General features: G+C 35.7%; 2 protein-coding genes across 2 annotated transcripts in view; both read right to left on the bottom strand.

The window, feature by feature from the left end:
* Positions 1-13: 13 nt before the first annotated feature.
* Positions 14-4,059, bottom strand: zuc (Mitochondrial cardiolipin hydrolase zuc). The gene is made up of 2 exons (XM_090396154.1): positions 3,530-4,059; positions 14-253 (listed from the first exon to the last, which is right to left on the bottom strand). The coding sequence occupies exons 1-2, from the start codon at positions 4,017-4,019 to the stop codon at positions 45-47; spliced, it is 699 nt and encodes a 232-aa protein (XP_090252280.1). The 5' UTR covers positions 4,020-4,059; the 3' UTR covers positions 14-44.
* An 11,867-nt stretch (positions 4,060-15,926) lies between these two features.
* LOC150105104 (juvenile hormone acid O-methyltransferase-like) overlaps positions 15,927-25,081 on the bottom strand; it is a 31,396-nt gene continuing 22,241 nt past the window's right edge. Inside the window, exons 4-5 of the mRNA XM_090396155.1 lie at positions 22,784-22,943; positions 15,927-16,154 (exon numbers count right to left, since the gene is read on the bottom strand). Of these exons, the coding sequence (XP_090252281.1) occupies positions 15,979-16,154; positions 22,784-22,943 (336 nt within the window). The 3' untranslated portion in view covers positions 15,927-15,978. The remainder of the gene's footprint in view (positions 16,155-22,783; positions 22,944-25,081) is intronic.

Genomic DNA, 25,081 nt, shown 5'->3' on the forward strand with positions numbered 1-25,081 from the left:
AAAACAAGGAGTCAATTATAAATGCTTTGTCTCATTTTTTCTTTCTAAAATTTAAAGAAATTCCATAACCTTTCAAATTCAGAAATAAAGGGTTTCACTAATTGCTGCTCACTAGTAATTATGACATTTTCATAATTTCCCATAATTGCTTGTTCAGTCCAGTTCAAAGAACCAGTAATAAGAATTTGTTGGTCCACAATAATAAACTTGTGATGCATCCATTGTGCTGTATTATTGCACCTAACTGGAATACCTAGTGGGAAAAAAATATAAAAATATACATGTAAATGAATTAAACTTGATAAAGAATTATATGCAAACAGTTATGTAGCAAGAACCTTGAAAAAATAACATTAAGTGTGTGAATTTTTTTTTTTTTTTTTAATAATGCAAGAATTTGTCGTTAAAATAAGTTAATTTCTTGCATCACCAGGAATGTAAAACTCATGAGAATAGAGACCTCGAGGTCTCTCTTAATAATAAATCTAGCCTTTGCTAGATTTATTATTAAGAGAGCCCTCGAGGGAGTCAGAGACCCATCGTGGGAGGCCACATACTACACACACCAGCTATCATATTCATTCACACTGCTGGCACACACAACATCCAATGGCAATCCATCCTAATCACGCACCACCCTATGAGAGAAAAATGTAGCCCTCAACACCCTTGTTGGCAGCCTTCATTCTTAGCTTCCAAGGATGCCCTCTTGTCGTTTACCCAACCTCCATAAATTGAAATCCTGTATGACCCTTTTAGAAGTTTGTAAGTCTCAATCCTATCATACCTCTTTCTTCTGTTTGTAGACTGCAGACACTAACAAATCTGTCTGTCTTCATAATCAGCATTCCACAATCCTGATATCATTTTCAACACTCTCCTTTGGACTCTCTCCAATATATTAGAATCACAACAGAAACTAGGAGCTAGACCTGTGCACAATAGTCCAAGTGAGGTCTTATCAAGGCCTTGTAAATAGGCAAAATAACATCCTTAGCTTTACATGTGAATGTTCATTTCAACACTGCAATTATCTTTTGAGTTGTATTCACAATCTTTGCCAAATGGCCCCTGAACTTCAACTTCCTATCTATTAATGCTCCAAGATCTCTAGCCTCATCAGTTTCTTCTAGCATAATCCCACCAATATAATACGACATTGGATATCTAATCACTCCGAAGTGAATGACTTGACATTTACTGACATTGAACTGACACCCATTTTCCCATGCCCACAATTCCAGCCTATTCAAATCATTCTGCAAGTACTGCATATCAGCAGCATTCCTGATTACCCTACCTATCTTTGCATTATCAGCAAATGGTTATATGATGCTTGTCAAATCTTTCCCAATTAATGTAGAGATTGAACAATAGTGGACCAAGCACTGATCCTTGTGGTACACCTCTAGTTACCTTAAATCTTGCAGACCCACATTCCACCTATACCACGTTTTGATATCTGTCAGTCAGCCATCCTCTGATTCATGCTAATATCCTATAAACTAGACCCATTTTCTCCAATTTATGCAGCAGTCTCCCATACCGTATTCTGTCAAAAGCCTTAGCAAAATCCAAAAGTATCATGGTATATCCATTCCCCTTGTCTAGTTCAATGGTAACATTATTATACAATGTGAGCAAGTTGCTAAAACATGACCTTCCCTAAGTAAACCCATGTTTTTCATTGCAAAGTTTATTGCAATTCGTAACATGTAATGAACATTAATGAATTTCAGAACAGGAACAGTCTTAATGACACACATAACACAGACTATTTTCTTGTTTAGCAAACAAAAGAGTGTACATGAAGTATCTTCACAACTAGCTACTTAAGAATATATAGAGGCCTCACATCAATTGCTTCAGTATTCCATAATCCATAGACCACTTCCTGTCAGACATGTACAATAGTCTCTGTTATGTGTTTTTGTTTCAGTTCACAATAATTTTGGTCTTGGTTTACCATATTCGATTTAGTTCACTATTTTGGTTGAGTGCTATGTATTTTAACTGTTCTCTATGATATTTATTAATAGTGTAAACAAGATAAGATGAGTAGTGTTTTATTATATTTGTGTCGCTATAATCAAATCAAGATAGCATTCAAAAATATGTACTCTTCCTCGGCACACATCCGCTCAAAAGAAAAATTACCAATGAATGTAATGTTTGGTTTGGGTATTGTTATTACGATTTTAAAGAGGTTTATTAAATCTCTTTGAAAGCGTAATTAATTAAATTAATTTATAATATATATATATATATAAAATAAAATAAATCAATTTAAATTAGAAATTAATTAAAATTTTTCTTTAAAATTTTAATTAATGAGTTTTTGGATTAATTTGTTTGCTACTGTATATGGTCGTAATATAAATGAAACACAGAATGATAGTGATGGGACTAGGTTATTGAATGTGTTGGCAAAAATGCATTGATACCATATAAGTGTGTAATTATAATGTATCAGTATATAAAGTTAGGACCACATACAGTAGAAAACAAATTAATCCAAAAACTCAAGTGTGTAATTATAGTGTACTAGCATTTAAAGTTTAAAAAAAAAAAAAAAAAAAAAAAAAAAAAGCTAGGCATAACTGGCTAACCAGACTTGCAGCATTGTTTTCCGACTATAGTTCAAATTCTATTATGCATGAAAGTGTGTTGCAGATGGCAAATGATTATTTATATTACCCGCTAGAGGATAGGTGCTAAAGGTTTGGATGGCATCAAGGTTAGTTCAGCAAATCTTTGTTTAATCTACTCTTTCTCCTATACATAAATGATCAACTCTCAACAAACCTAAAAACCTATCCAGAACTTGCTGTTGATGGTATGCTGCCAAGTTTCAAGACTTACAAAACCTTTTGCAGGTGAGAGACAATAAGCCTATATGTGCTAATGGTTTGGATGGCATCAAGGTTAGTTCAGCAAATCTTTGTTTAATCTACTCTTTCTCCTATACATAAATGATCAACTCTCAACAAACCTAAAAACCTATCCAGAACTTGCTGTTGATGGTATGCTGCCAAGTTTCAAGACTTACAAAACCTTTTGCAGGTGAGAGACAATAAGCCTACAGTACATTCATACTTAAGGTGGATAGGATTTTTTTTTTTTGGTTGTTTTTATTAATTTATTTTTCACATAGCATTTTTCTAGATTTTTCACATATTTTCAGAGCACACTGACCATGTTTTTTTCTCTTATTCCCTCTAACCTCTTAAACAGCCTTACTCATGAAATGTTCCCAACAACTATAACTTTTAATTCTAAATAAATAAATGAAAAAAATAATAAATAATAAAATTAAGTTAAAGTTCTCTTTCGCCGCCTTCATTACCTCCATCACACAAGCGTGTAAGTCTACTTCTCATGTGTGGGATCCATATAATATATATGACAACAAATCACTTGTATAAATCCTTATTTCTATATCTATGTGAACAATTATCCTCCTCCCTCTCCTAACATACATAAAATAAGTAAACAAAACTATTTAAAAATATACGTGATGAATAAATACCTCTTGCCCGTATCATTCCTATTTGCTTTCCAGAAACGTTTGTCTCCTCTGCAGCTTTATCAGTTATTAACCTAACAATCACTCCTTTTTTGTGGCGACTTATTATTAGTTCACGAAAATAATTCGAAGTTATGAGATACATACAAATATCTATTGTTTGGCGACTGGCTCTCAACACTTCTTCCAAAACAACCAGTGATGTTTCCTGATGTGAAAACCTGCAATCCTTATTTAAACAAGTTTCACCTTTGGCGAGTGTGCTGCAAGCTATACTAGTATCAGGAAAAAACAATGCTCGGTGAAATGAATCATAATTTCCATTCTTTGTTTTTCTGTTGCGTAAAAATTGCTTTATATTCCTGGAGTAACAATTACAGTGAGCACATGATTCCATCGTCGCCAAACGATATAATCTTCGAAATAAATAGTATACGACTTCTGAAGCTAGGACACAAAAACCAAGAGATGCAACTACGCGTAAATTAAACATGACACCGAAATTACTATTCCTATCATTTGAACAAGTAATTCCGAAATTTCTACTACTTTCTACACGTGCATGCACCTTCTTTCACTATTCAAACTCAGCAAGTGGCGTTCCCTGGCGAATCATATAATCTATGTATCGAACATAAAAGAAATTATGTCGGGGATCAGAGATTACAGTTTTTCTGTAATAATGAAAATTAACAATGCTCGGTAAAATGAATCATAATTTGCCGTTACATTTATAATTTTTAGATGCTTTCAAAAATAGACCGTAAATGTGAATTTGTTAATGGGAAATTATTATTATTATTAATTTATGATATTAAGTTAAATTTATTATTATTATTATTATTATTATTATTATTATTATTATTATTATTTTATTCACATAATTGATACACAGTCAAAATAAGATATCATATAAACAAAAATTTGACTGGTGATACAGAACAATTCAGATTCTACCCAAGAATCTAAGAATGGTCCGTCAGATAGCGTCGTAAAATATGGACTGTTCCAAGTAATGATGTTTTTTGTAGGTCATATGGGGTCACTTCATTGATGTTTAATTGCTGTAAAGAGTTGGATAGCTTTGAAGTTGCACCAAGTGCACCGATAACTATTGGGATGACTTTGGTGTGTCTAAGCCACAGTCGACCAACTTGGATTGCCAGATCTCGAAGTTTAGTAATTTTTTCCAGTTCTTTGTTGTTAACACTGGGTACTGCATATCGATAATCCAAACTTGTCGATGTTCGATAATTGTGATATCAGGTCTATTATTGCATTTATAATTTTTAGATGCTTACAAAAATACACCGTAAATGCGAATTTGGTAATGGGAAATTATTATTATTATTAATTTATGAAATTAAGTTAAATTTATTATTATTATTATTATTATTATTATTATTATTATTATTATTATTATTATTATTATTATTATTATCATCATCATCAAATAGTGATAGATATAAAAAAAACAAATAAACACTTTCAGATACTTGGGATGTGATCTATCATATGAAGAAGAAAAAGACATAGAGACAAAAATATCAAACTTTGTCAAAGTAAATGGCATAATAAATAATATATTTAAGCCATCCGTAGTACAAAAACATACCAGAATCAGACTATATAATGTCTTGTCAAAACCTACTCTACTATACGGAAGCGAAACATAGACTATGAAAAGGAAAGATGAAAACGAATTCAAACAGCAGAAATGAAGTTCCTCAGAAAAACAGCTGGATATACGAAGCGGGACCACAAAACAAATGAAAAAATCTTACAATCCCTGAAAATAAAACCAATTAATTACTACATAAGACAGTACAAACAAAAATTGCTAGAAGATTTAAATCGAATGGATAACAGCAGACTACCAAAAATATTATACAGATACAAAATAAGTGGGAAAAGAAGAATCAGAAGACCAAGAAAGAGATGGCATGAGACCGGAACAGACCACTTGGCCTAAATTCCATGTTAGGAATAATAATAATAATAATAATAATAATAATAATAATTATTATTATTATTATTATTATTATTATTATTATTATTATTATTATTATTATTATTATTATTATTATTGTCTACATCCCATACATAAACAGTAGCAACAACACAAATAGTGAAGGCTAAATCCCACTCTCTTCATAAAAGCTAACCCAAGCTTCAAAGTAGGTGGGATTAACTTCCCTCACTCATCTACAAGTAATCCTTATAAGCAAATGCAGAAATTTGTATGTATAATCACTCTTTCTCAAACTTTAAAAAAAAATAAATAAATAAAATAAAATAAAATAAATATTATACAATAAAATTCTGTATAATCTTCATTGGTAGTATTAGAAGAACATGTGTTGTAAATACATAATATAAAGACAAAAAAGTATTATTAAAAATTTTAATTGAAATCCAATGTAGGAAATGCAGCACTTAGTGCTGAACTCTGTAAAATTATAAGGTGCAATGTCACACAAGATGTTTATTGTATGTATAAATCTTTTAGCAATCAATAAAAAAAATTTAAATAATAATAATAAATTATTATTATTATTATTATTATTATTATTATTATTATTATTATTATTATTATTATTATTATTATTATTATTATTATTATTATATAAATAAATCAGCTAATGCCTTTTATTCCCTTATAGGAAAGTAGGCGAGGCCTTTATACCCTATCTAGCTTTTTGGAGATTGACTGGGAAGTTCAATCACATAATTGATACACAGTCAAAACAAGATATCATATAAACAAAAATTTGACTGGTGATACAGAACAATTCAGATTCTACCTAAGAATCTGAAGTGTTCTGAATTGAACCCAAGAATCTGAATTGAACCCAAGATTGACTGGGAAGTTCAATCTCCACCAGTAGCCAATCACAGATAACTGACCCATGTATATCACTAATTGTAGGCAGCAAACAAGTGCTGCCTATAATTATATCTTGGCTTTGTTATGTTCCATCGAGTCCTTTTCCACTCTTGGTGATCCCACGAACATACACGCTCTATTCAGATCTGTCCTTGACCATGTCTTTCAGAATTTATAAACGCACTCCAGTTGCTTCTTTAACTCCATCCACCCATCTAATTCTTTTGTCTTCCTCTTCTCCTGCTTCCATCAACTTTAGCAAGCATTATCATCTTCTCCAGACTTTTATTTGCTCACATAATATGTCCGAAGTATGACAATTTTTACTTGATGATCATAGCTTCAAGGGAGCAATCTGGCTTTATTCTGTCTATCGCTGATTTATTGAGTTGCTTTGCAGTCCATGGTATTCTTAGTAAGCGTCTCCAAACCCAAAATGCAAATACATCTATCTTCCTTCTTTCACTCTTTCTTAAGGTCCAACTTTCACATCCATACAGTACCACAGTTAATACCACTGCTTTCACGATTCTGATTTTTTTTGCGAGGCAAATATCTTTATCTTTAAAGATCTTGCTTAAATTTGTCATTGCTTTTTTTCTGATTAATAATCTTCTTCTAACTTCTTCAGTACAATAACAATCTTTATCAATTCGGATCCTAGGAGCACAAAATTGTTAACTGCTTTTAATTTTTCCCCATCTATTTCAAAATCGTTAAGTTCACATGTTACCATAACTTTTGTCTTTTTGAGGTTAAGTTTAAGGCCATATTTAGCCCCTTCTTCTTTAACTTCCATAATAAGTTCCTTCGAATCTTCTTTGCATTCTGCTAGCAAGGTGGTTTCATCTGCATACCTCAATTTATTAAGATTTTTCCCGCCAATTTTAATTCCAACTGAAGATTCCTCCAGCTCTACCATTCTTAAAATGTATTCACTGTACAAGTTAAACAGGTACGGAGATAAAATACATTCTTGTCGCACCCCTTTACCTAATGTGAAATACTCAGTTTCTCCAAGATCTGTTCGGACAGTAGCTTCTTGTTTATAATAAAGATTCCTCAGAAGGATAATGAAATGCTCTGGGACTCCCATTATTCTTAACACATTCCACAGTTTCACATGATCTACAGAGTCAAAAGCCTTGCTACAGTCAAGGAAACAAAGGTAGACATTCTTTTGATATTCTTGTGCTCTTTGTATTATCCATCTCACATTGGCGATTTGATCTCTTGTTCCTCTGCCTTTTCCAAATCCTGCCTGTTCATCGGACATTTCTCTCTTCATGAATGGTTCCAGTCTTTTCTGAATGATCTTAAGTAAGACTTTACTTGCATAAGAAATCAGTGTTATAGCTCTGTAATTTTTGCACTCTCTTGCATCGCCTTTCTTCAATAAAGGTATATAAACTGATTTTTTCATTCCCTAGGCCATATAGTTGTAATCCAAATTATCTGACATATAGCTGTTAAAATTTTAACTGCCGCTTCCCCCAGGGCTTTGAGCAGCTTTGTAGGTATTCCATCTCCTCCTGGGGTCTTCTTACTGGATAGCTGTTGCAGTGCCCACTTCACTTCACTCCACCAGCGGTACTGGCTTCCGTGTATAATCCTGCTCTTCAAATTTCTCAGTAATTTTGTAGTCCTTTCTGTAAAGGGCTTCTGTATACGCTTTCCATTTTTCTTTGATGTCTGCAGCTTCTGTAAGATATCCTTTGTGTTTACTTTTGAATATTTTCACCTTGGTCTTGGCACTAAACTTCCCTGTTAGTTCTCTGATCTTTTTGAATAGATCCCTTGTTTTTCCTTTCTTGTTTTGGTGTTCTATTTGTTGGAATTCTGGTTAAAGTATACTTCCTTGTCTTTTTTGGCTTGTCGTTGAAACTCTGCATTCAAATGCCATACTTCCTACATATTTCCTTGTGGCCTTCATTTTCCTCCTTTCCTGAATAGTTTTGATGGCATCTTCTGATAGGCATCTGGACTTCTTCTTACAAACTGTTGGAATATTCTTCTTTGCTTCTGTTTTAATTATATCTTTATCTCTCCCAATAGTTCATCTGGTTCTCTTTCACACAAATTGAGTCTGTTGAATTTATTCCGTATGCTAATATTGTATTCAGCTGGTATGTTTCCAAGATCATATCTGATCGACATTTGTGTTGTTTTCAGTTTCCGTCATTTCACATGTAACATAGCCACTAATAACTCATGGTCTGTTCCACATTCCACGCCTAGAAAAGTCTTGACAGACAGAATTGCATTTCTCCATCTTATTTTTCCAAGTATATAGTCAATTTGATTTCTGTATTGTCCATCAGGTGATATCCATGTGTACAATCTTCTTTTGTGCTGTTTAAATTGCACATGTTGCACATGTGAACTTTTGTGCAACAAACAAAGAATTCTCTGCACAAAACTCAACTAGTCTCTTCCCTGCAGTATTACGAATACCTAAACCAAAACGATCTGCTATTCCTTGTTCCTCAGTCTCTCCCACTTTTGCATTCTAATTTCTGATAAGTAGCCATAAACTTCGCTTTGGTGTTGCATCTATCACTTCTTGTAACTTGCCATAATATTCTTCAATGTCTTCTTCTGGTGCCTCTGTAGTGGGTACATAAACCTGAATGATGGTCATATTCATTGGATGTCCACTCACTCTGAGAGAAATGATTCTGTCACTCACTGGATTATAACCTAATACATACCTAGCCATCTTTTTTCCTGAGTAAGAAAGATACTCAATTTTTGACTTGTCTCATGTCTTAAGTAATACACCATATAGTCCCCTGACTGAAAATGGCCCATTCCTGTCCATCTAAGTTCCAATCCTGTGGTTTCTTGTGAAACATGGAACCTCCCTTTTCCAACCAGCAACATCCGTAACCAAGATTCCTTCCGGTTTTGACCTGGACACATCATAAAACTAGTCCTACTTGTGGAAGCCCTCTGTTCTTCTCCAGTTGCTTGTTGGGTGCCTTCAGGCACAAGGGTCTTACTGTCCAGCACCATATCGTACTTTCTCATTTTTGGCATGTTCATGGAATGTTCTTGGCAAGGTACAGAGGTGGTTTGCCATTGCCTTCCTCTGGAACGCTTTTCGACTTTTCAGTCTAGATCAGCACTCTTCTGTGAAAACGGGGGCACTTCTGAAAGGATGTGACTCGTTACCACACAGTGCGGTCTTGGTAAAGAAAAGGCTAATCTCTGTGTTTATCGGGGCTCAATGTTTGGTGTGGATTGTCATCCAGGGCTTTAATAGGACCATTCTTCTTTGAACGTACTGTTACTGGTAATGTGTACTAGACATGTTCAGCATATCCATTTTACCTGAATGATATATTCACGTAAACACAAGAAACATAATTATTTAACCAAATATTTCGGTCCGGAAATAGCATACCATCTTCAGTGGTATTACAAGAACGGTTTAAAAAAAATACAAGCCAGAATACCAACATTAGATCGTTAAAAATAAAAATAGAAACATCTTTTTGGGTAAGATATATAGATGACATATTTACTATTTGGCCTCACAGCAAAAACTCTTTACCTTCTTTTTTAAACAGTATTAATTCCTTGCATTATCATATAAAGTTTACTATGGAAATAGAAGAAAACAACCAGTTATCTTTTTTAGACGTTCTCCTCATCCGGTCACCTTCAAATATTCTTACAACTACAGTGTACAGGAAACCAACCTTCACAGGTCGTTTACTTTATATTCTTAAGGAATCAGCCCATCATCCATTTCAAAAAACAGGAATTATAAAATGCCTCATCAGAAGAGTCAAAACTAATTGTTCTACTTTTTGATTATCTACAGAAAGAACTTTCTACTATCCAACAACACATGAAACTCAATGGCTTTTCTGAAAAGAGTACTCAACATCTTCTCAATTCTTATAATCCTCAACAAAACAACAAAGTTTCAATACGTCGAGTGCCTATTCCTTATATCTCCGGTATTTCAGAACCTATCGCAAGAATTTTAAAGAAATATCATTTAACAACTACGCATTCACCTATTAACAAATTGTCTTCTCATTTTCCTTCTCCTAAAGACAAACGCTCAGCTTATCTCTTCCTGAAGTTTATCAAATTCCTTGCAACTGTGATCTCTCTTATTTTGGACAGACTGGACGTTCTCTTGAAAACAGAATTCAAGAACATCAATCCTTCAAACTTCACAACAAACCTGAAAAGTCTGGATTGACTCAACTCAACACGGGATTGAAACTGACTACAGCATCTTTTGGTCCAGGACTCGCCTCTTACATAGATCCCGTTATAGGTTCGAACGTTGTTCAAGGAAAGCGTGGAGGCCTTGCTCCATCGTCCCAACCTGAATCGTAATGACTGTATATCTATATCAAAAATCTGGGAAAGTCTAATCAAGATTACTCATTAATTTTTTTTTTTTCAATCATGTCTCTACTTCAAAATATTCCGTTTCATACTTAGTGATATAACATCACGCGGCGTGTTCTATTTTTAACGATCTATTGTTAGTATTCTAGCTTGTATTTTTAAAACTGTTCTTGTAATACCAATGAAGATGGTCTGCTATTTCCAGACCGAAATATTTGGTTAAATAAATACCTTTCTTGTGTTTACGTGAATATCTCATTCAATCTTATGTCACAAGTATCCTTAAAACAGCAAATCCATTTTACCTGCATTCATGCACTTTATGGGAATGATCAATTTCTCTTCCCACAAGATGGTGCATCACATGAGAGCTTACCCGAATGAGAGTTTGCAGGACAATGGATAGGGAGAAGGGGTAGAGTTGAGTTCCCTATGTTCTCCTGATTTAACACCCTTGGACTTCTACCTATGGGAGGACTCTGAAGGATGTAGTGTATCGTAGAAAACCAGCTACACTGCTGACCCTTCTGAAAGAAATTGAAATGGCATGCGCAGCAATCTCACTGGACACTCCGGCTAACGTTGCCCAAGAAGTAGTTCGCTGTAATAACAAGTGTCGGGATGCTAATGGTAACCAATTTGAGTACCTCGTCTAATTGTAGAAGTCAAAGGTAATTAGTATTTATCCCTTGATGTCTGTATAAATTTAGTATTACAATTTTTATACAGGTTTTTCTTTTGCTGAAGTGTGTATACATTTTTGACGGACTGTATAATATTTAATATATTAAATTGATAACTTTTCGTCATCTGATGCCGTAAACCGTAACGAACTAGTTTAGTTGATACTTCTTGATCTGGGGGGGGGGGGGTGAACGAGACGGTGAATGCTGGTATTATTACGGAAGCGAATAGTTATGTGGAGTTGATAACATTGCACTGTGTGTTGTGGAAGAATGTGCTAAGCCACTCACTGTACCCTGTGTTTGTTTTTAATACATGTTGAAAATTAGGATTACAATTGTTTAATTGTCATCTTAACTAATTCTGTTAAATTAAGGAAGATGCTGTAATTTGTTCTGTGATTTGAGGCCATAGACCAAGGAGAGCTAAGTAGTTTCATTAACAGTTGAGAGAATGGAAGTGAATGAGCTGGAGGTGTTTAAGTTATTAAGTAATCCACGCTAGTAAAGTTGACTGGATGAAATTTCATTATGTGTTATGAAAGAATATGCTAAGTGTCCTTGACCTGGTTGTCTGATAAGAGCGATACCTCTGGAAAGAATCTAAACTACTGTAGTACAAACAGGAGAGAATTATAGTAATGGGTAAGTGCAGAAACAATGCAGCGACATCAAACATAAGGTATGTTTGCATTTCTGGAGTGGTAATTAAATCTTTCTAGAACACGATATCGGATAGGGTAGAAAAGGGTATAAAGTGAATATAAATTGTTAACCTGACGACAAGAACACCAAATAGTTATCATCATTCTTCCAACATGATGAAACTTTACTCCAAACTCACTATAGATATTTGATCTCCACTTGACAACTTGGTCCTCACCTCATTCAAGTCCCATTTTCTAGGGCTCTATCTCCTCCCATTCAATCTCAGCCTCATATTCTATGGCACTACAACTCTGCCAAATGGGATGACTTATAGGATTTCTACACCTCTTTCAAATGGTCGGTTACTTTTTCTACTTTGACGATTGCAAACATCTGTTCTGATGAAATAATTGCATGATCAATAACACCCCCCCCCCACATACACACACACATACACGTTATATGTGTGTGTGTTAGTCATCATGATATAATATGTAATAACGTTATCTAAATTATTGAGTTGCTGAAATCTGAATTATTAGGTTACTTTGTGTGTGTGTGTGTGTGTGTGTGTGTGTGTGTGTGTGTGTGTGTGTGTGTGTGTGTGTACTCGCCGCTATAAACAGTACGAGGGATAAGCATTCAAGGCTAGTCCAAAAGTGCACCCTAACTCAGAAAATATTAACATCTAAGAGCAGTGGGAGTTCGTCCATAAGAGCTGCAGGGTTGCAGCCCTTCTAGTAAAAAATGAAAGTTCATGTTGTATCACCGTTCTTAAATTTTTATATATTTATCTAAAAACCATTATTTTCTTATTTGTAATATAATACTGCTGGGTAGTATTTTATATAATTCATTTTATAGCAATAGTTGTATTTTGCAATAGTCAATGTGCTGTGTGGGTTAGGACTAGTATCAGTACTGGCTAGTATACTCAATGCTGAAGCTGCATTCAGAGCAGACCTAGTGGGGGTAACGCGTGATTTACGTGTAGTTTGGGCTGGTAGCATTGCAGCCCCACCACTACAAATTCTTACGAGCAGCCATTGTGTAAGAGTGATTTACCCTGCATCTCTGGAGAAAATCTATTTCTCATGATATTCAAGGACTCAATTTGCATTGTTAAAGTAATTTGTACCAGAACGGCATACGCAGTAATATTTCATGGAGAAACATTGTACTCGCAAGTTAGAACACTGGAAAATTTTGCTCAGATTGCTAATAGAATTTATACTAGTAAAAACGTCATTTAGAATGATTAATAGTGCATGTATATTGTGCCTTATAGTGTATTATGATAACACATATCGGTAAAATCATATGATTCTCATTAACTATAAAGGTCATCTTTACATTAAATAAATAATAGAAAAGAACAAAATGAGTAGGTGAGGCCGTTTTAGTCTTATCTAACTTTTGGAGACTGAGGGGAGGGGGGGGGGAGTTCACTCTCCACCGGTAGCAATCAGAGATAGCTGGCTCAAGAATCTCACTAAGTAAAAACGGTGAAGGAATATTAGAATGAAGGAACACAACACCACCTAATGGCTGCATATCGTACTAGTTACGGAACTTTTTGGATTTAACCTCATATGTTAAATTCGTTATGCAATGTTATGACTGGGAAAATTTAATTTTAAGTAAGTTTAATATTTCGAATTCAGCATCGTAATATTATTATTATTTTTTTTTCAATTTCAGATTTATATCGTGTTAATCAGTTACATTTTAAGAAAGCGCGTGATCTTTCGAAAATTTTTATTTATTTTTATTTTTTGAGAGTGGTTTGTTTATTGGTTCACTACACAAATCATCCTTATACTCGTATATATGATATTACTAGCTTATGGAAACGAGGCAAAATTCTTGACACCAGAGGAATTCAGGTCATGTACAAAAGTCGAAGAATTTAATTATTATTATTTTGTTTTCATAACAAAACAAAAATGTTAACAAAAATAAAATTCTTAACTTACATTTTTAAAAATTAAAAATCTTAACAAAAATAAAAGAACCCTTTGACCCTAGTTTTTCAGAAATTGGTAGGCAGCCGACGACATCAATATCACCTTTAGCTGATTTGGAGAGATTGGATTAAAATTTTGTTTGTTTGCTTGTTTATATGAAACCTACCCATGAAATATCATAAATCTATGTAAGCTAGGAATTGGTTATTGTCGCATCTATATCCCATATATTGAGATTTTCAGGTATTTCAGACAGTAGCGCACTCAGGATTTAATCTGGGTGAGGGGGGGGCGAGTTGAGTAGACGATTTGAGAATTAACACTACATGGCATACGACCTATGACTGAGCATCTGCAGTGATTGCCAACATGATACTTGTGATCTCCTATGACCCGGCTCGGGCAAACGAAGTATCGCTCGGTCTGCAACAGTACTACTTTGTTCGCCTTGCGTTCGCAGCAGCCGGGATTCCCGAGCGCTATAGGGTATTGCCACCTTATGTGGCCGCTAATTCATAAGTAGTATAGAAATAGAAGACACAACAAAAATAAAAAAATGAATTTTAATTAGGAAAATATTTTTTGAAAATTTTCTAGTGTTTTTTTTTTTCTTTTTTGGGGGGCCAAGGCCCCTTGGCTCCCTCCCTGGGTGCGCCACTAATTTCAGGCCTCTAGCAAAGGGGACAGTGGTTTCAGTCAGCATAGACAAAACCTAATGGTCGAAAAGTCAGATAGTTATTGTAATACATAGCTGACACGTTCTGTCTTTGTACCCCGGAATATACGAGTAGCTGAACTAAAAACTGGAACAGGTCGCCAATGTTTTGTATAAGTTTCCATCTTCGACGCGCATAATTTTTATCACTCCTTTTTAACTGAAGGTAAGTTAGCAGGCCTAAATATGGAGACGGCTGGGATTTTCTCTGGGAAACAGGAAATGAGTTAGTAATTTTTAAGTTATATGTGGAAAAATCCTTAATTGTGTATACATTTCTTTTGAATGTAGTTTCACCATTTGTTCCTATATTTGTACCAAGTGGAATGTTCCTACTCTGGCACTGAAATCACCCATTATTAATAGATGATTATTTGGGTTCATTTTATCGTTTATTTTTATTCGGAGACTTGCCATATATTTCCCTTCTCTAGTTTGTACTTAACCAACTTCCCACTGGGATTAAAACGCAATCTTCCACTTGGTTGCTTGCTCAGGTTCAAGGGTTCATCATATGCAAGTGAGTTTCATAATCACATGCAAACACGTCAAGGTCAATTATTTAGTTAAATAAAATGTAAATATAACTTCTTGGGCCAGTTTTTCGCCAGAGAGAGAGAGAGAGAGAGAGGTGGAGCTCTTTATTCCTAACTTTTTTTAAAGCGTGCAGAATGCTCCAATCTTCATCCATCACAAAACGTGACCTTAGGTCAACAAGTAAGACCATTTCTTGACTGCAGAACCTAACAGGTGTGTCATGTTTGAAATAGTGTAATTTCTACTGTCGATTTTTTGAGCTGTCATTCAAAAGCCTGAGGTAGTGGGAGGAAACCCTTTCTTTCTTGTGCCAAAGGTCGAATAACTAAACACTATCCTATTAAATTTGAATTACTGAAAAATTGTGTCTGTGAAAGTCCAAAATAATTTCTATCCTAGAGATGAGTATATGTGGATACACCACCTGAGGAGAAGATATATAAAGAACAAATGTAGGTATCTGCAAACGTACTGACGAAGGATTTTTATTTTTTGTCGTGGGAATAACGCACTCCTGTTCAACTCATTGGTTCCTTTTGATTGAAAACCCTGTTCGAGAATGAATTATTGAATCATCAGTAACAGAAAATAGTAATACTTGTTATTCAATTTCACTTCATCATTTAGACATTTACAGCACATTATTTACAAATCGGCTTCTTGACGTGTATAATCATAAGAGTGTAGTCCAGTATTGGCGTCCCATCATTTGTTTCCTTGAAAACTTTTCGAACGGCGGCATCTAAATCTTGAACGAATTCAGGGAGTTGCTCTGATGATAAATAAGCTGCTAATGCACATCGAGACAGTATACCACCTAAAATTTGTAAATAAGAAGACATTCGATTAAAAATATGACACTATTTTTTTAAAGTCACTCAATGAAAATATACTATTCGTAACTAACCAATATAGATAATATCAATCCTTTCTAGATTGACGTTTAATTTAACTCAAATTTTTCTTAAACGACTGTTACAAACATTTAGGCTACTGTACAGTAAGACTTGAAACCACAATATGTTAATAAAGCTGTTCTCTTCACCACTCAACCTATTATTAAACTACCTTTGGACTATGAGAGTAATCGAGAAATATTGTAATCGACTGCATTGTCACAGTTCACAAGAGGACTTTCACAGAAAATAGTATTTGACTGTGTTTGTCCCATTAACTACGTGATTCACAACATCCAGAATTTCTGACAGCACTGTGATCCTTTTCTCCTTTCTTTCCTGCTACGCGACTTGGTACATGAATTTATACGCATAAAGTTTGTAGTATTTCTTTATCACTGAAATTAACGAATGTATAAATTGATTTTATATTCAAATTAAGTGGATATTGAATCCAACATTACTTCAAAGACGAGTAGAGAATCTACAAGAGTTTCGTGCTGAATATAGACACTATGAAAGTTTAGGCGTGTACAAGCGTAAGCAAACCTTTCATGACAGTGGAAACGTGTAGTAAAGGTGGAGTAAGCTCTAATCACTGTCCTTAGTATTTCCCATAATGTAAAACACATCTCCTAGCGGACATGTATGATGTTATACATTATGGGGGGGGGGGCATACCCAGACGGTTTCGACCTTTTTTTTTTTTTTTTTTGAGGTCTCGTCAATGAGAGCCAGACCAAGATGTAAATACTGAGGTTGAAGTGATGCAGAACTTATATACTTTACCATACGAGTTGCCAAAAAAAATGTGTCACATCACAAAAGGCACCAAGAATTACTGGAAAAAGGGAGCCAAAAGGCGTCACTATGGGGATGCAAAATTATTCAAATTAAATGGATATGCATAATTGCATAAGTGGATAATTAAGTGCAAATTAAGTATATCCACTTAATTTGAATAATTTTGCATCGCCGAAGTGAAGCCTTTTGGCTCTCTTTTTTCAGTAATTGATTTCATATTATCGATATCTGCACATTTAAGGTAGAGTGAAATGGAAATGTTCTTCGATGCTTAGACCAGTGAAAGTTTAGCTTTCTATCCTGTACATCATACCTGTGATTTTCACATTACCATGAGCACTTCTACTTGTCAGTTAACAACCTAATAGATCTCAGCATTTGTGTAATTTTCCATAAAATATGTGAAATATACGAAAGAAATGAAATTGGGCAGATTGGTGAAGACAAGAGTAAATTGTCACGCTGCTTTTAATTTTAACGTATTCTATCAGAGAACATTATCGGTCAAGGCAAGTATTTAAGGAAAATAATGCTTCTCCACTTCTACTGGTTAAGCTTTCGTGTTCAGCGATGTTTTCTTTCCCATCAAGTTTTGAGTTCTGCTCTAATAGATTTCACTCGTTCGTCAGTTTTTTTTTTTTTTTTTTTGTAAGATTAAGAAAATTAAACAACTTCTTTTCTCATCACGGTTGTTAAAGTATTTGTAATTTTCACTGTGCTAAAAAAAGGGCAAAATACGTGTAAACAACACGAATCATTTCACCACTATAAAACCAATTAACAAATTAACAAACGGGATGGTGTATTCTTTAAAAACAATATCCTCCTGTAAGCGACCATCTGAAGCATATTAATCTGTGCGTGTGTATAACTTTATTCACTACTTCGAATCGACAGCGCTCGAACGGTCTCTTTGCAGCGAGTGTATCCCACAAGTCAAAATTAAGAACTATGTGAAGTAATATTTAGTTCTATGCAGAACTGTTTCCATAGAAAACGAGACTATAGAGCTGAACACGTGTTCGAGCACAAATTGCTGCAGATGTGGATGTCCATCCTGAACTCCTTGTTCAGAGTCGACATCAATGCAGGAAAACATTAATGGATTTGCTACATATTTCCCGCTTTGAATACACTAATTTAAGTTGGATATCAGATGTGCTAATTGTGCCAATCGCATGAACTGATTATTGATATTGTAACATGTATTGCAGCATATGGAAGTCATACTCTAAACCAGGGGTCTTCAATGCATGGCCCTGGGGCCAGGGCCACCTGTGCACTCGGAGGTCTTTGCCGTGGCCCGCCGGCCATTTTGAAAAAATAACTACTTAACATTAAAACGCGATTAAATAAAAAAAAATAATTTCAATGAAGCCCCCGGACCGCTAAGCGGTATTAAGAATTGTAAGATGCTTTCCAGATTCACAAGGAACGGCTTGCATTTGATACTTTACATAAAATCCTATCAAAATAAATATTAAATAGATATGCTTCTTTAGCTATCTACCAGCCAAGCGATACTTAAGTACTAGTACTAACCTCGCAGGTAGATGGCTGAAGCAGTAGTTCGTTCGAGTGCGCTGTCTAGTGCCTTCCAGATACATCTCGAAGGTTCTCGATACTTCGTTATTTTCATATAAATACAAGAGGATCTCCTCTACAGTCAGTCAGTCAGTCGTGAACAGTGTAATATTCGTGTATAAGCTCACGCAAGTTCGTCGTGTCAGCCATAGCCTATTGAGGTTTTATATTACCAGATTTTTTTTATTAGTGTGAGACATCCTCAGTGGATAACAACCGGTACACGGCTATTTTGGATAATTTTTTGGGTTCACCTTCCATCACTATGGCGTATACGTGTAAAAAGCGTAAATAAAGTGATTCTTGTCGGGTTTTTAATGAAAATTGGACCAATCTGTACTATTTTGTGCCGATCGACGATAAGCCAGCGTGTTTAATTTGTAGTGAGTCAATGTCAGTATCAAAAGAATACAATATTAAACGATACTATGAGACAGAGCATGCGTCCAATTTCGATCACCATCAAGGGCGGCTTCATGTGGACAAAGTGAATCGTCTCCAATTTGATTTAAAATGCCAGTAGGGTACGTTTAATAGGTAGAGGGAAGAGAACGAAGCGTGCGTCAAAGTAAGTTATATAATAGCTGAAACAGTTGCTAAAAATCAAAAGCCTTCTTGGACGGCGAGTTTGTAAAAGAGTGTCTCATCGCTGCTGGGGGATATTCCTTGCCCAAATAATAAGGAAGTGTTTAAAAAAGCGAGTTTGTCTGGTGTAACTGTAACGGTAAGTGGCTGGGGTAACGATAGGTCGAAAAACTTGCCTATGAAATTGAAGGAACTATAAAAAAAAAAAAAAAAACGGCTGTCGGAATTTACGTCATATTCACTTGCTTTAGATGAGAGCACAGATGTGAAGGATACAGCAGAACTGGCTATTATTGTCCGTGGCATTGATCAAAAATTCAATGTGACAGAAGAACTGCTAGCACTTGTACCTATGAAGGGAACGACGAAAGGCACTGATATTCTTGCCAAGAAAACGCTCCAGCGTTTCGACCTCAGCTTAACCAACCTCGAGGGTGTAGTGACTGATTATGGTGGGAAAGAACGAAGGGTGTGTTGCGCTGCTACGGAAAGAACCGGAAGTAAAAGGAAAAGATTTCGTCCATTACCACTGTTTAATCCACCAGGAGAATTTGTGCGCGAAAACTATTGGATTTGAGAATGTCATGAAAGTTATTGTGCTGTCGTCAACATCAATAGGGAAAGAGTATTGAGTCATTGGGAATTCCAAGAGTGCGAATCGGATCACGGCGATGTGGTTTATTGTAGTGATGTGCGTTGGTTGACCAGAGCGATGGTTCTTAAAAGAGTATTTGACTTAAGGAGCGAAATACAACAGTTCGTGCAAACCAAAGGGAATCTGATTGCGGAACGTAATGATCCGAAATGGAGATGACAGACTTTTCCTTTTTGATGACCGACATCTCGTTGCATATGAATGACCTAAATACGCGACTACAATCCAAAGATCAACAACTGTAAAAGTTTATTTTTCACTTGGTTAGACTATAATAAATTTAGTTTAATCCTTTACCGAAATGTGAGCAAACAACGTTTGCACCTGAAAATATCTTCAGGACTGAATATGGTGTTGTACTACTTTACAGGGTCGGGTTGTACTACCTTACTGGGGTAAGGCAGTACAACACCAGGCAATGTGTAGCAAAGTTGAACCAAGCTAACATCACTCCAATCGCAGTATCTCTCATAATGCAAAACACATCTCCTTGCAGATATGTATAATGTTATGCATTAAGGGAAGGGCCACTACCTAGACTAGTTTCGCCCTTTACTTTTGCTACGAGTTGCCTGGTGTTGTACTGCCTTACTGGGGTAAGGCAGTACAACATCATATTCAGTCCTGAAGATATGTTCGGTTGCAAACTTTGTTTGCTCACACTTGGATAAAGGATTAAACTAAATTTATTATAGTCTAACCAAGTGAAAAATAAACTTTCAACATTTTTCTCTAAATCCAGAGTAATTTAATAAAAAGAAAGTGGCACACCTTTTGGCAACTCCTATAGGTAGAGATGACCTCGCTAATGCTTCTGCCTCACATCTCCACCTCTGGGCCTGGCTCCCACTGAAGAGACCTCAATAAAGGTCGAAACTTGTCTGGGTAATGGTCCTTCCCTTAATGCCTAACATTATACATATCCGCAAGGAGATGTGTTTTGCATTATGGGAGATACTGGGAAAGGAGTGATGTTAGCTTGGTCCACCTTTGCTACGAGTTTGCTTGCTGTTGTACTGCCTTACCCCAGTAAGGAGTACAACCTGACCCTGTAAGGTAGTACAACACTATATTCAGTCCAGAAGATATTTTCAGGTGCAAACTTTGTTTGCTCACACTTGGATAAAGGATTAAACTAAATTTATTAAAGATCAGCTGTGTTTATTCACATAATAGCTTTTGTGGCTAAGCTCAAACTTTGGGATGTACAACTCGCAAAAAAAGATTTATCTCATTTTCAGCTTCTCGCTGAGTCCAACTGTTCGTCTCTTGATGAATATGCTACAAAATTAGTCGTGTTGCAAAGTGAGTTCGAAGAGAGATTTAGTGATTTTCGTAACCAACAGTCTTCTTTAGATTTATTTTCAATGCCATTCAGTGTCAATACTGCCGAAATGCCAGGCTCAGTACAAACGAAACTGCTTGAGCTCCAAAACACCTCTTCTTTGAGAGAAAAATTATTCAATGTGCCTTTTCTTACATTTTACAAAGACTACATTTCTAAGGACAGATTCCCTAATCTTCGTCGGATTCCCTAATTCCTAATCTTCTGCTTTGAAGATGTGCGCTTTGTTAGGAAGCAGATACTTATGTGAGCAGTTCTTCTCCAGAATGAGGGATGTGAAGTCCAAGACAGGAACTCAGATTATGGACCAACATCTCCAGAATACTCTGAGCATAGCTACTTCCAACATTGATGCCAACATCGACAAGCTGGTCAAGGAAAACCCTTGCCAAGTTTCCCATTGACATTGTAAAAATGAATGTTATCTTAATTAAATTATCTTTTTTCAAGTATTGATTGTATTTACTTATCATGAACCCGACTCCTACCTACACTCTTAAATCTGAGTTTGTTTATTTTTATATGATTTATTGCAAAGTAGCAAATGCACAGCGTTCCTTCTGAATGTAGAAAACATCTGACAATTCTAAATACCGCATTATAACTTAGTGGCCGGGGGGCTTCACTGAAATTTTTAATTCGGCCCGCATAGTCTGAAAGGTTGAAGTTCCACGTGGTTTATTACAGGAATGCGGTATTCGAGAAAAAAGTGACCTCAGAATAACTTTTACAACATAGTGCGTATTTCTAATATTCCAGCCTTTGGACCTACAGTGAGTACCCACAGTTGATTTGTCATAGGGAAGAAGGGAAGGCTTAATTTTGTATTTGAAGTCTTTTTTTTTTTCGCAGCATTTTCAATAATTTCTTTAGTGTTCAGTTAATCCAAATACAAAGCTGGAAATTACTTAGGTGATGTTTATTAAGGTATAGTGAGACAATCGAACCTCCTTAGCTCAGTCGGTATAGACGTAGTCCTTCGGTCGGAAAGACGCGGGTTCGATTCCGTCCATGGCCTGAGCAACCTTTATGTGGTTTCTTTCGCTGAAAGGTAATTTAGCCAGTCTCATAAGGAGGTAGAGGGTTTTTTTTTTTCCCCGGAAACTCGGATTTTCCGTCCCTCAGAACAAGCAAACTGGCCCCGTGAACTTACACGGATCTACAGTCAAAAATACATACTTAGAAGTCCCTCACTGGAGGGCACAACCTCACCGGTCCTTAGGGACGGTATTGTGTACTTTGGAAACAGCTCAAATGCCGGTTGAAAGTGAAAGAAGCAAGCCCAACCTCTACCTGTATTCATCGATCAACACACAGCGAAATGTTTGCCGAGAATAGCATATATAACTGTGGTCAAAGGAGCCAATTATGCCAACTATGCTTTAAGATTTATAAAAATAAAGTGTTTGTGAACCGCCCTGTGGGTTTCCAGATAGGTTTTGCAAAATAGCAGCATCTCTATTTATGAGAAACTTCATTTGTATTATGGATCATCTATTTTTTTTTTTAATTTATGAAATTTCTTTTTCTTTTTTTTTTTTTAAATAACTATTTTATGGAATAATCAATTTCCTTACTTTTAAATTCCGCCTCACTTTGATAAATGTGAGTTCGGCTTTCCTCCTCACATCTTACAATAGAAAATCCGATGTCTTGCAGCATTTCCTTATACATTTGCACTCTTCGATCTTCTGCTATGTAATGAGTTTCTGGGATGCCGGTCTCTGCATTCTGGGACTAAATATCGGAAATATATGAACATTCGTTTTAATAGCAATGTTAATTTAAGCATACTCAGTATTAGCTTCTGTAAGGATTTGTTATGACATTTAAATAATCTTTTCGATGACCTTAGTATAATGAAATATAGTTATAGAGAATTTTAGGGAATAAATCCGTGTTTCCTAGGAAGGAAAGAGACTGGAGTTCATCTTACGGCAAAGTAGCCTAGTCCGTTTGGGAGCGATCAACTCATCTTCAGTTGATACTGAAAGATAAACACATTAAAAAAGAAAATGACAAAAATATACTGTCTGACCACAGAAGAGAGAGCTATCGCTGGCATTGCCAAGAAGAGTGAATTCATGTTGAAGGAGACAAAGGAATAAGACGATGTATGAATTCGTCACTAACACGCGAAATGACATGGCTTACACGTAACATTTTCCAACTATTGTACAAGCAAAATAGTACTACTTTAAAAATAGAATTTTCGAAATGGAAAGATAATTTTGCGACGTATAATAATAAACACTCATCCCACGAAACGCATTGATTACCCTGTTATCAGAATGGATTCGCTACTTCTGCCATGCGCAGAAGTGTCAAGGGGTCTCGCAGGTGTGGTCGGATATGGAAATTCGCCACGATGAGAAAATTAGCACTTTCCGTAATCCAATGGGGGGGACTTCGTAGTTATCGCTTATATCCCACTAAAGAGTACTGGAGATATTCTTCATATTGCCGGAAAACGGATGCAAGTGGGCAGTATAAAACTGACTCACTGGCTGGTGATAAATGTCCTTGATAAGGCTTACTTGCAGCGAGTAATTTAGTAATCTGGAATTTGTGCTTTTAAATGTAAACTTCCAAAGTGTTTCTATCACACCCTGAAATTTTAGGGAAGATAACCTTAGAGTGTTTGCATTAACAACGACGCATACAGATAATCGATTAACATGGCCCAAAGTATATCGAACCAGAGAACAATAGAGCAACGTAAAACAGTTTTGTAGAGGAACGAGTCTCGCTACATGATTTTCCAGTTTGATAGACATGTATGGATACGGAGGATTTCTGTGAAAAAAGTTTTTTTTATGTTTATTTATTTATTTATTTATTTTGTATTTATTTTTATTTTAAAGTGAGCATGTTGTCTCAATGATGAAGCAGAGGTAGAAAGGAAATGAGATTGAGTTGTTTCTCGTGGTATGGATTGTGTCACTGATCGTAATGCATGGGATGAGGCATGTGAGCTCCCTTATTGATATTCTGCATAATTATACCTAGCTAACTCGTGACAGTTTTATGCTGCTGTCCATTATCACGTTATTCATCCTTCAGTGACAGCGCTATCGTGTTTGAAATTGAATTAGACTGCTGGTTACGGCAGAAAGTAACCGCCACAAAGTCCCAATCTGAGCTAAGCAAAACATTGGTGGAATAAAGTGGAATACATAATAGAAAATGATGCGGACAGCTCGACATTAGTAGAATTTGCAAATTCTTTATTGGTTTAGAAAAAAGTGAATCAAATATTTTCCATGGCACTACATGAATTATGACCTAAGAATATCAATGACAACGTTTTGTTTATATGTGTACATCGCATGATTTTAATAGGACAGTACACTATGTTGATAAAAATATTTGGACACCTCACATGCCACTCAGATTTCTGATCCTACCATACACATATACTCAGGGAGTATCTGCGTAAGTCTGGTAACTTTGAGCAAGAAAAAGAGTTCTGTGCATCGAGTAATCACACTTACAAATGTTTACTCTGATGATTGTGTTCTGATCTGGAGATTACCCGGGAATGGTTCTAGCAGGACTGCATCATTTCAAATGTCAAGTTTGATGGTATGGGTGGTGATTCATTTGGATGAGGATTGGTCCGATGGTGGATGTGCCCAAAACTATGACGCCTGATAATACCTGCGACAATGCTCCATGCCATACTGTACTGCGTATCCGAGACTGGTTCCCACAAAAAAAAGTTGAAGTGCTGGACTGGCTGGCTAAGAGTTCAAACTTCAACCATGTGCAGCATCTTTGGGACCAATTAGAAAGTCGAATTCGCTCTATGTCACAGCGGCAGTCATGAGTATCAGAAATGGGGGTAACCTGGAGACATTTTATTATTACTCCAA

The sequence above is a fragment of the Typopeltis vanoorti genome, chromosome 7, assembly GCF_054136105.1.
Source record: "Typopeltis vanoorti isolate ZY-2024b chromosome 7, IOZ_Tvanoo_1.0, whole genome shotgun sequence".
NCBI lineage: Eukaryota > Metazoa > Arthropoda > Arachnida > Uropygi > Thelyphonidae > Typopeltis > Typopeltis vanoorti.

Excerpts from the sequence above, each read along its gene's own strand:
- zuc (XM_090396154.1), bottom strand. The coding sequence starts at position 4,019 with ATGTTTAATTTACGCGTAGTTGCATCTCTTGGTTTTTGTGTCCTAGCT. Across the intron at positions 254-3,529 it reads AGGAATGATACGGGCAAGAG|GTATTCCAGTTAGGTGCAAT; the intron begins GTATTTATTCAT and ends TTTTCCCACTAG.